Below are 13,105 nucleotides of genomic sequence, written 5' to 3'. Positions count from 1 at the left end.
AAATACGGGAAAGGAATCAGAGTTTTGCATGAGAAAGATATATAATCCTAAATTTAGAATTATGTTTCTAATCATATTTACTTTGTGTGCATGATGTTTTAACGATAGATGACACTGGTGGAAAAGGAACTGCTTTCACTTCTGGAGGAGTTATAAAGCCATATTTCTTCGTGACAGTTGATGAGTGGTTGAAATCTATCAGCGGTGTTTTGTGGTGTCTTAATAATTTTGTTTAGTATTCATGCATGATTTATGAATGCCCTGGTTATTTTTATCTGAAATAATTTTCAAAAGTAAATTCGTATGATTTCGGTGATTTTTCGATGCAATACGATGTTATAAGCGACATTTGAAAACGCTAAAAAATTGCTTTCAAAAACTATTTGAGAATCCCCTTTTTAAGTGATTTGTACGTGTTAAAATCTATGAAACAAACCGTCTTAAGCATGTTAAGGAATCCCGATTATAAGCTTTGAAAGTGATTTCTATAATTGTTGGGTTGGTTGTTTTTTTTTTTTTTTTTTTTTTTTTTTTTTAAATGTATCGAAAAACTTTACCGATTGATTGAATATATGTCAGTGTTTTGTATCCCTTCAGGTACTGTTGACTTTCCAGTGACAGCCATGCAGCCTTTTGGTGACGGAAACCGGATTGTTCGAAAAAAAACACCGACCAACATGAAACTTACATCATATTCAAACAAGATTGGAGTCGAGCACAAAGGTTCGAATTCAAAACCTCAGTCATGTAGGGCTTGTGATTCTGTTCAAGAACTAAGAAGGCCACTTAGTTGCCGATTTTCTTCAGCCTCCCTTTCAACACGTGACATTAGGTTTTTATGTAGTGACCTGAAGTGTAATCAACTTTCTTCAAATAAAATGTCCTCGGTTACGACTTCAGTAAACAATAAACTCATCATAGATACCAGGACTAAATTTTTTTATACGCCAGACGCGCGTTTCGTCTACAAGACTCATCAGTGACGCTCGAATCCAAAAAAAAGTAAAAAAGGCCAAATAAAGTACGAAGTTGGAGAGCATTGAGGACCAAATTTCCTAAAAGTTTTGCCAAATCCAGCTAAGGTATTACCGTAATCTATATATGCCTGAGGTAATGTACGGTTGTGTAAAATGAAATACTAAAGTAAGTAATGTATTACATTTTAAAACACCTGAATGAAATCAGTGCAATGAAAAAAATTACAAACTATTGCGTTTATTTTCAGGTAAACACCATCAAATGATGCATTTCATTCGTTTAATGTGTGTCTACCATGATATCTAACATTGTTCAGTCATATCGGGTCATAATGTGTTTTGTTTCCTTAACAGTTTCTCTTTTTCTAACATTCTTTGAACAGCAGGATTTCTATCCTGTTGAAGTTGCCCTCTCAGGATGACATTTTCTTTAGAAACTCTTGAAATAGATTCTTTCAACTTGAGATTCTCTACATAGATTTCATCATAGTTTTTACCCTGATATCTGAAATATAATTATAAGTAGAACATAAATTTTGAAGGTACCTATTTAAAAACACAGATGGGGAAAAATCTATTTCACTTCAAGAGAGAAATAAAGAGAACAATTTATTTTTTTAAATATTGCAGTGAAATCTATAAATTGAGCAACCCTCTTGTATCTCTTATGCTCAAATTCTTAATCCATATGATCTAATAAAATTGTATCCTGAGCAGACGATAAAATCACAAATTACAGAAGCAAAAATAGTATAACAAAAAAAATGCATGGTCAAGGTCCCTACTTTAAACGTAAAACATCCGTGGTCTTTCGTATAGCATTATATACGAAATTTATAAAGATTCATTTGCGATGAGTCGTTTCTAAATCTAATGTGCATTCGTACATCAAAACGTAAACTAAAGTAATGAAACGACAACTTGACACACATTTTTCAGTGTTATAAGTATTGTATTTCATACCCTTCAAGCTCTTTTGACAATTTTGAGTTTTCTTCGGTTGACTTTGATAACAATCTCTGCATCATTTGAAGTTCTTTTTCTTTTTCTTGTAAAATTTTCTTTAAATATTGCGCTTGATGGCTGCTGACGGCCGAAGATAGTCGGGTACGATCGGATGTCTTTGGTCTATCGAAACTGAAGTATTTCGATCGTTCTTTGGCTGAGCCGATTGGTTTTGGTGATGTCCATACTGCACCCCCTGGTTTCGTTGTGTCGAATGGTCTGCTGATGTAAGACGGGTTTCGAAGTGTTACCTTAAAAAAAAATCATATTGAAAAAAAATCTGCGTTTTAAGCGCTATTCTGAGTTTATCTCACCGGAGATTCTCTTATTCAACATTTAGAAATCAAAGGATGAATAAGCACTTGAATATTTTTGTCTTTTCTTTGGTAGGGTTGTTTTCACTCTGACACATTCCCCGTTTCTATACTTTATTTTTTGTGACCAAAAGAAACATAAAAAGTTGCCATGTCTATCACAGCATTCTAGATCTTGCAGTCGTTTTGTGTCAGCTGCTATTTTAAAGAAATATTACATACGCCAAATTATATAACCAAGTTTAAAAACTAAAATCACAAAAATACTGAAATCGGGAGAAAATTCAAAACAGAAAGTCCCTAATGAAATGACAAAATCAAATGATAAAACACATCAAACGAATGGACAACAACTGTTAATCCACCATTTTACATATGACAGTTGTTTTCCTTTCGTTTGATGTGTTTGAGATTGTGCCATTTAATAAAAGACTTTCTGTTTCGTTTGAGTTCGGTGTTTTTCGTTTGAGTGCGGTGTTTTTGCTTTTATTTTCAAAGGTACTAATTGCGCCAAAATATGGCTTTACTTAGCATTAAATTACCTGTACACGTATATCTTATTTAATATGGAAATAGTATTTTTTAAAGAAAACTTTATGGAATAAATAGGACTCCTGAATACATTTTGTCATTTAATTTTATTTTCAAAGATTTCACTTTGTTTGAACGTGCAGTAGTAAAAGCAAAACCAGGACTTTCAAAGAGTACAAAGAAGTGGCATAATTATACAAGAGGAGAACTCAGCTGAAGAGACAATGTCTGTGTCTTATATTAAAAAAATCGATATATTTTAATTATATTACCTTGCTGTCAGCAGTTTTATGTTTTGTTTGAATATTTGTAATGTGTGCTTTTAATTGATGTTAACTCCATGACTGCAAAAGAGGGACGAAAGATACCAGAGGGACAATCAAACTCATAAATCGAAAATAAACTGACAACGCCTGGCTAAAAAATGAAAGAAGACAAACAGACAAACAATAGTACACATGACACAACATATAAAACTAAAGAATAAGCAACACGAACCCCACAAAAAACTAGGGGTGATTATTCGCAAACTACCAGTTCCAGTCCAAAACCGGGATAATGGAGTAGAAATTTTTTTTTTTTTTTTTTATCTATTTTTATATTGGCGGAACCGTATACTTTATTTTGGTGCATGGATACTAAGTATGTGTTTACCTCAATGCTGTCATCTTGATCGACGTCTGTCATTTTAGAAAAGCTCATCCTATTCTTCTGAAAAATATTATAATATTCGTGACAATAAACATAATTGTACGTACAAACTGGTACAGTTCATATTTTGATAGGAGAAATATGATATAAGGGAGATGACTCATTTTTTCGATCAGCAAGGTTCTAAATTTACGTTTGAATTTCACGAGATATTTCCATGGCGTAAAGAGAAAATTGAAATAAAAAGTGAGTATAAATATCATATGTGATTTTTTTTTCACAAAAAATAGGTATATTTCACTTGGTTTTACTGTTTAACACCAAATTTTACCGTAGCTCTCACTAATGATGCGACATCTATTCGAGGTCTTGTTGCATTACGAATACCAAGGAACTGAAAATAAAAAATAAAGTAAAGTAAAAGATGAAGTAGTTAAGTAGCTGTCAGCCTACAGTTCTCGAAAATGAAAAAGTATTGAGGTAAGCCTTAAATTTATACTTATGACTGAGTTCAAGAAAGGGAGGAATATTTTGTCGTTAACATACTTAATTTAATTATTAAAACTTAGATATGAATATCGAATAAAAAAATTGAAAGTATTTCCGTTTTGTATTATTTCTTCGTCTATCAATGAATTTATAGCTAAACGTGGTATGCGGTATTTGACTTTAAGAGTGCAAATAAAGATGAAAGAAGGGGAGGCTGGTATTCTCATTTCGTGGATTTCAAGTAATGGTAGTCCAAATAATTATGACGTCTGGCAAGGCTATTTTATTTTTTTTCTGGGACGCCTTCCTACGACGCGTCCCAGAACAAAAAAAAATATAATAGCCTTGCCAGACGTCATAATTATTTGGACTAAAGTAATGGCAGACAAAAAGAAACCAATATGCTTTTTCAGATGTAACCACTTCTCCCCCTTTTCAATGGTTGTTCTTTCGTCTATGTTATAATTGTTTTGTTAGTAGCTTTGTTTACAATCATTGATAAGAAATGATTATGGAAATGCTAATTCTATGAACGAATGAATATATTTTATTGCAGAAGCAAATATTATGCTATAGCAAAATAACATAATATACAATTACAATAATGATAGTAAACAAACAGAGAACAACACAATACGGTCATAATAAGCACATAATTACAACTGATATGTAATGATTATTTGTGATCTTAACTTCCATGTAAGTCAACTATACGGGTAAAGTGTTGTATTTCGTGTAAAGTATTCCCATGTTGATTATTTGTATTCAAATGATAACAAATATATATATTTTTTTTTTTGACTAGTGTGCAGATAGATATACACTTATGTCATTAAATTTTTTACATGTAAATTAAACATTTGAAATAACACACGGGTCAGACATGTTTCATTCCACCACATTCTATATGTATAAAAAAGAAGATGTGGTATGATTGCCAATGAGACAATTGTCCACAAGAGACCAAAATGACACACGCATTAACAACTATAGATCACCGTCAGCCTTCAACAATGAGAAAAACCCATACCGCATAGTACCTGTCCCAAGTCAGGAGTACAATCAATTGGTTCCTGTCTGTTATAATTGTTTTTGGTAAATTGTTTTGTTGTAAATTATGCCGTTAGTTTGATCGTTTCATGTTTTTACGTTGGGTACTTTCATACCTGAATATAAAGTATGGGTTTTTATCATTGAGGGAGACCCCATGGTGTCCTATAATTGCTTACTACCACATTATTCTGTTGACTAGTTGTCTCATTGGCAGTCATACCGTATCTCCATTTATATATATCTGTGTCAAACGCTGATGTCATATTCTACTGTACAAACCATAACTGCTCCTCTAGCCTTCACCCATTTTGAATGAGTTTCTTTTTGTGGTCCAACCCATCCTTTGGCTCTAGAATCATATGTGACTTTATGTAAGACCTGTAAAGAATAAAAATGAAATAAACCTTCATACCTGTTAGATCAAGGTTTTTTCCATGCAATTATGAAATATTTTACCACTATATTTTCTACTTTAAGAATTTACTGACGACAACACTTCCCCTTATCTTGATTCTTTTTATTACATTCGTTTGGATCTTTTGTTTGTTTGATCTTGGTTTATCAGACTAAATAAATTTTGTATGAAAGTTATAACTGTTAAGCCTGTTTAATTTGATATATGTCAAGTACCCAACAACTTCTCTTATTCACAAATATGGTAATAATGTACAGTTTTGATTCGCGTTATAACATTGGTTTATATGTCACTTGAAATATATAGTTACACCGCTCAACATAAAGATTGTTTATGGTGTTTAAAAGAACATTTTAAAATGTAAACGTTAAAAGAACACTCTTTATTAACCATTAATGGAAAATCATTAAAACGGGGTCTTTTATAGCTGACTATATGCGGTACGGGCTTTTTGGTCATTGTTGAAGGCCGTACGGGAACCTATAGTTAATTTCTGTGTCATTTTGGTCTCTTGTGGAGAGTTGTCTCATTAGCAATCATACCACATCTTCTTTTTGTATACTTATTTTGGAATGCTTTGAATTTTCTATTGTTATTAGTTTACATTGCTTTTGTTTTAGAAATTTTAAAACTTTAATAACACTATTTCGATCATTATCTTATTTCAGTATTATTATTTTTTATTGTTGTGAAAGGGGTGCACTGTGACCAGTGGCGTTACTCGTGCGATAGTTCCGAACCTTCTTATCTTAAGTAAATTTGTCCTATCTAGCTCTAGTTTAAACTAGTGCGCATCTTTTTCCGTTTATAAGAGGCTACGCAACAGGCACCGTGATTTTAATAAAATTATGTTCATAAAATACAAAAGAGTCATTGTTTCTGTCTATAAGCTTGCCTAATTAAAAGAATTGGGCCACTTTCTGCAATACCTACTATAATTCGAAAAGTATCATGTAAGACATTGTTGTTTGCTTAACGGCCGATGGCAAATATTTCATGCATGTTCAGGATGCAAAGGAATAATATGAATCTATCAATTCAAATCCTTCAAGGATTGCCACAAGACATTAGTTTGATAGATAGACGTATTTATATTTAGTATCTTTATAAATAAGAAAATGTGATATCAGTGCAACTCTCCATCTAAATAACAATGTATTAAAAGTTTATAGATATGGTCAAAACACGGCCTTCTACACGGTGCCTTGGTTTGCACTGAACGGCAAGATTTTTGTATGATCTAAATGCATGCATAATTTCATTACAATCCCTGAAATTGTTCATCTAACTATATAATTTAAAAAAAAAAGAATATTTGGTATGATCGCCAATGAGACAACTGTCCACAAGAGACCAAAATGACACAGACATTAACAACTATAGGTCACCATAAGGCCTTCAACAATGAGCAAAGCCCATACCGCATAGTCAGCTATAAAAGGCCCCCATATGACAATGTAAAACAATTCAAACGAGAAAACAAACGGCCTTATTTAAATAAAAAAATGAAAGAAAAACAAATAATATGTAACAAAAACAAATGACAACCACTGAATTACAGGCTCCTGACTTGGGACAGGGACAGGCACATACATAAATAATGTGGCGGGATTAAACATGTTAGTGCATGGGATCCCAATCCTCCCCCTAACCTGGGACAGTGGTATAACAGTACAACATAAGAACGAACTATAAAAATCAGTTGAAAAGGGCTTAACTCATCAGATGAACAAAAATACAAGTGAACGTGGCCGGGTACTTATACATCCCGACAACAACAAAAAAAACACCAGGAACAGATCTGAGAATACTCGCAGTTATCTGACAGATAGTTCAAAGCCACTAACAACTAATAAAAAAATCATGCATCTAAGACTAAACTATCAATCCGTACACATCCAACATCCAACGAATTTAGTGCAAAGACGTCATAAACAGTCAGAGAAAAACATGACCTTGTGCAATGCAAGTTACAGGTATCGACAGATTGTAGATAACATGAATGTGTATATGTATATTATTTAGTTTGCTTTTAATTTACTGATAACAAAATCAGTATTTATACCAATAAAACAATATTCAAGTTTATTTAAAGGAGCGATAAGTTTACGATCGTTTACAAGGATCATTTCTAAATTTCCAGGCACGGTTAACAACATTTCCGTAAAAATGAGGATGTGCTATCCCGTTTGAAATAAGTTTTCTACAGGTACAACCAAACTTCAAAACCAAATCTTTTTATCTATGGAAAAATTGAGTAAAGATTTTAAGTAATTTATGGTAACGATATCCCTGGTTTAATAATTTACCAGTAATACATAAATTGCGTTCGTTAAAATCAAAAACGTCACAACAGAAACGGGCGTAGCGAACGAGCTGTGAAATATAAACACCGTAAGATGGTGCTAAAGGAACATCACCATCTAAAAATGGAAAATTAACAATAGGAAATAAAAAATCGTCCCTTTTGTCGAAGCCATGTACATCTACATGTAAATTTGTGAGGGTACGGATGGGGCTCCTTCCATCATTTCTGTATTCTTTATTTTTTTCGCCTGTTACATTTCTTATCTTTAGAAATAATAGTTATTATGTACTTATTTGATAACTGTATAATGGGCATTGTTCTACACTATATATATATATATATATATATATATATATATATATATATATATATATATATATATATATATATATATATATATATATATATATATATATATATATATATATATATAATCATGATAGTTTAACTCAATTCTTTAATTTTACAGCTATTCTCTATATTCTAATACCCTATTGTTCTCTTTCCTTTATATGTTTGCTACTTTTTCTCTATTCTGTTAACCCCATTCACACCCTCATGTATACTCACAGGCTTGCTTTTGACTTGATCTATAAGAAGCCTTGCACTTTTCCCTCCATTTGATCGCTGCCGAAATTTTGTTGTCATTTCTGAAATTTAGTTCATTATCTTGTGAATTTTTATAAGTCCTCTCCCTAACCTGGGACAATGTAGCAACAGCACAGCACAAGATTAAACCATAAAAATCAGTTTCCAGATGTGTAACTTATCAGAAGAAACAACAAAAAAATGATAAAAAAATAATAACTTAAAAACATAAAGTATCGATTAAACTCACATAGCTGGGTCATTTTCAAAAAAAATGTCGAATTTTCAGTACACTCATGCTATCTTTTTTTTTTTTTTTTATTTCTAATGGAAATTTAAGTTGTAATGGTTTAAATGAAAGCTCGTCGGATTTGTGATTCAGAACATTAACAATAAACACACCTTACATCAATTTTGATTAAGATTAAACTGCATTTAAGTCTGATTTTTGGGGGTATTTGTGTGCTTACATTGTAAGAAAAACACATTTCAAATGATTTTTTTTCGATTTTCTGATCGCCTTGATATCTGCAAAAGGGACTTTTTAAGAACTTTAATTATTACTCTAACGAAAATTCGTAGCTTCTTTATCATTGTATGTAACATGTTATCTACAAACTGAATGCAATCAGCATACGGGAGGTTCATGTCCATCCTGTTACCGCTACTTAAATCAGCCGTTAAATTATTCTCTTTATGAATATTGAATCAGTCAGTGTTGATGTTAAAAGTGCAAAGTAATCTTTACATTTAAAACGCCTGGTTGTTTGAACGACAGTGTAGAGAAAAGAAATTTCAAGACATTTAGTGAAAAAAATAGAGTGTACTTTTTTCATGTCTATGCTGTTACCAACAATTTTGGTTAATTACACCAACAGTATACTGGTAAAAAGTGCAATAACGTGTTGGAAACCATATTCACAATAGAAAACCATAATCACTTCACCAAAGGGAGTAGTTATTTCACAACAACAATCAAAACGAAGAAATTTGTCTATCCTGTTACTATGGTTGCTATGGTTACAGTTACAGGATAGACAATTGTAGACAAAAATGTCTTTAATCTTAACAATTAGGTGCAAAACGAATGAAATATTTCGTTGTTTGCACACATCTTAAGGTTATAACGTCTTAATCTTCCCAATTAAGCATTTGCAGGTGCAATACTGATATCGGTAACAGGATAGACAAAAAGGTAACAGGATAGACTTTTATATACAAATGTTGTGATATATCAGAAACGTACGTTCCTGTTACCAATGAAATAAAGAGAAAAGTAAACTAACTTATGAGGTATTTACTTGATGTTGGGTTTATTTGAAAGTGTGAAAAAACGCCGAACAATATAAATTGCTATCTTAGACTTGCATTACTCATGTTACTGGTGGTAATTTTTACAACCTTTGATAACCAATTTTTAGAGGCATTTTTCAGTACAACCTGGAAAATTGGCAAATAATCTATTATTTTACAGAATGAATATATATAGAAGTTTATTCTCTTAAAAATCTTCTATAAATTGGCTTCGTAAAACAAGCTTAACATTTTATCTAAACCTTTTCTTAATAACCCAAAATTTCTTTTGAAAATGGTAGCAGGATAGACAAAATATTGTACCACCGATCAAAAAATGTTTCAAGATATTCTTGTATGACATCATTAAGATTGCAATATTTTAATATGGTGTTCTTAAAGTACTGTTTGTTTTGATTTGCTTATGTAGAGGGTTGTTTGAATAAGTAACTTTTAATATTTTTTTTCAATTTCAAAATTCGACATTTTTTTTAAAATGACCCAGCTATAAGATTTCGTTTGTTGTGTTCTAGTTAATCCTTTAGTCTGGAAATCATTAGTTATTAACTCGTGATTATTAATTCCAATTTGCTTGGAACTTGCTTCCATGCAGTTGCTCTGAGTACTCTTTCGTCGTTGCTTTGTGTCTATTGTTATTATGTTACTTGCATGGTTTTGTATTTCGTACCGATTTATTGCGTTAAGCAATCTACAACGGAATTTTACAGTGTGTTCTTATGTTGTGCTGTAACACTGCTGTTCCATGTTGATATGGTGTTCACAATCATGTTTAAATTTGCCACCTTCTTTATTAGCCTGTCTCATCAAGTCAGAAGCCTGTAATTCAATGGTTGTCGTTTGTTCGTGTATGAACTGTATAGAATGAACTATTCTAGACCATAAGCATTCTCGTTTGAAATGTCATGTAAGGGCCTTTGTAGCTGACTTTACGATACAGGTTTTCTTCATTGTTGAAGACCGTACGGTGACTTATAGTTGCTTTTATCTTCAACGTTTGAACTTCGGTAGGTTGTTGTCGGAGTGGCAATCATATACTAATGCCGTATTTGTATAGCATGTACATGTGTCATATACGACTTGGAGTATAAAACCTTAGTTTAACTGAAATATTATTTACTACAACTAACTCAAAGATAAACCGGTAATTTTAACAACTGTCATCCAAGTGAGAGGTTTTGCTACCTATAAAACTAGATTTTAAACTACAAATGTCTTTGGAAAAAGTTTGTACCAAGTCAGGAATATGACCGTTCTTTTTTACTTGTGTAGTTGAATAATATCGTTTGATTTGACGAGTTTTAATGGACTTCCCCTTTTTTAATTTGCCTTGGAGCTCGGCATTATTTTATACCTTTTTGTATCAAAATACATGCGAAAACAAACATGACAATTATATGTAACCACAACAACCACTGAACTACACGGTTCCTGACTTGGTACATGCGCATACAGAATGTGATAGGGTTTAACATGTTAGTGAGCGCACAACCCTAACCTGAATCAGTAGTGTAACAGCACTACTTAGGAACATTAATCATCGAGATGTGGTATGATTAAATTTGAGACAACTGAACACAAGAGACTACAATATAAAGGACGAGAATGTAAGGAACTATATGTCACCATATGGCCTTCAACAATGAGTTAAACGCGTACCATACAGTAAGCTATGAGAGGTCCTTGTGTGCTGAAATGTGGAACAAGTTAGAAAAATTAACTAACCGTCCTATAGGTTTAATTTAGGCTGAAAACAATATAAGACAAGTTAAAAAAATGAAAAAAGATCAACCAACGATAGCCACATATCAAAATAATCATGACTGGGGACTGGCAAATACAGAATTTGGCGAAGTTTAAAATATTAGTGAGCCCTCAGCATCCATTACTTTCCTTACCGCAGACATTTGTGTAACAGCACTTTATGAGACGACATGGTCAAACTCAGATAAAAAGGGACTTACAAGTCAGCACGAAGCATCAGAAATAGCTAACAAAATGACAAAGGACAAAAAGCCCTATCTATAACATGAGATAAATACATTGACTCAATCTGATTATGAAATAAAGTATGCCCTTGCCAATAAATATATGAAAAATATGATTTAATGCTGAAACTTTGACCGATTCTTTCAAATTAATATGCATATTTTTACTTCTTTTTTTTATTTATTTATCTTGAATGTTCGTATTGCTTTAATTAATAAATATCGTTTGAAACCTAATAAATGTAAAAATGAATTAAAATGAATAAAAATTAATTAAATTAGATTTTTGAAATACAAAATTACCTTTCTTTTTGTTACTTGTCGAAGAAAAATTCTCTGTTTTCATGGCGAAATCGATTAGGTCGGAATTACAATCAACTTTTAGGATAGCGTACTGCCTTAAACGATTTCATAACGAATATATAAATTTTAAAATACCTTGAACAAACATTACTTTGTAATATAATTCATATAATGCTAATCCATAAAAAAGCATTGGTACTAAGTATATCTAAATCGATCCGTCAGAAATGTAAATTTATTTTGTTCTTGATATATTAATATAATTACGCGTTTCACTTTTAATAAGAATTGTCTGATTTTATAATCATTAAAGATTCTGTGTCTTTTTTCAAGCTAGAAAATTGCATTTATGTTTACTATAAGTGTTTGTTTTAAATATTAAGTTCATTGTAAAAATTGTGTCAATATGTTTGAATATATGAATGAAAAACGAACGACGTGACGAACGAACATAAAACGAAAGAAGGATGAAAGGAAGAATGAATAGGGATAAGAACGAAGTCCGTATACACTCCTCACGTGCTATTGAATCATCAAGTAATATACGACAAAAAAAAAAATAGCCAAATAATCCAAATAATGCCTACTTTCCCTGAGGGAGTATAAACCTTAGTTTCTAAATAATTTCGAAATCCATAAACGGACAACCTCAAAAAGTCTTGTAAGAAATCATGTCATTACCGTTAAACTGACTACTGAGCTGATGATACCATCGGGGACATATAGTCCACAGACAAGCAGTGGTATCGACCCAGGGCTTTTAAAATTGAAAACAAAACGTTATATTCATGCGAAGCGTTTTTCTGGAATTTATCATGCAGGAACGCTTTATGGCAAAATATTTGAACGCCAAGGATATATGGAACAGATACAGTTGAAGAACTATATACGACCAAAAATGACCTAAAGACATATCCAAATCCATTTAGGTCAACCCTAAAGGAGTTGAAAAATTGGTTTCGAAATAATTTCAAACTTCATAAACGTACAATTATGAAATTTATACGTGTTTCTCGTTTCTCGTTTTTTTTTTTTCTTTTTTTTTTTTTTTATATATATATATATTATATAGATTAGACCGTTGGTTTTCCCGTTTGAATGGTTTTACACTTTTACACTGGTAATTTTGGGGGCCTTTATAGCTTGTTATTCGGTGTGATCCAAGGCTTCGT

General features: G+C 31.9%; 1 protein-coding gene across 2 annotated transcripts; it reads right to left on the bottom strand.

Annotated features, from left to right (window-relative positions):
* Positions 1–1,199: 1,199 nt before the first annotated feature.
* Positions 1,200–12,040, bottom strand: LOC143059676 (uncharacterized). 2 transcript variants are annotated; one of them, XM_076233217.1, is made up of 7 exons: positions 11,934–12,040; positions 8,314–8,393; positions 5,300–5,398; positions 3,810–3,872; positions 3,482–3,538; positions 1,941–2,233; positions 1,200–1,482 (listed from the first exon to the last, which is right to left on the bottom strand). In XM_076233217.1, the coding sequence occupies exons 1-7, from the start codon at positions 11,974–11,976 to the stop codon at positions 1,305–1,307; spliced, it is 813 nt and encodes a 270-aa protein (XP_076089332.1). In that variant the 5' UTR covers positions 11,977–12,040; the 3' UTR covers positions 1,200–1,304. The 2 variants fall into 2 exon arrangements, with proteins under 2 accessions (XP_076089332.1, XP_076089333.1); XM_076233218.1 differs by lacking the exon at positions 11,934–12,040 and adding an exon at positions 9,633–9,771.
* Between the last annotated feature and the right edge of the window lie 1,065 nt (positions 12,041–13,105).

Source organism: Mytilus galloprovincialis, chromosome 14 (assembly GCF_965363235.1).
Source record: "Mytilus galloprovincialis chromosome 14, xbMytGall1.hap1.1, whole genome shotgun sequence".
In the NCBI taxonomy this organism is placed as follows: Eukaryota; Metazoa; Mollusca; class Bivalvia; order Mytilida; family Mytilidae; genus Mytilus; species Mytilus galloprovincialis.
The sequence above is the reverse complement of the archived record's forward strand: the minus strand, read 5'-3'. Positions and strand labels throughout refer to the sequence as shown.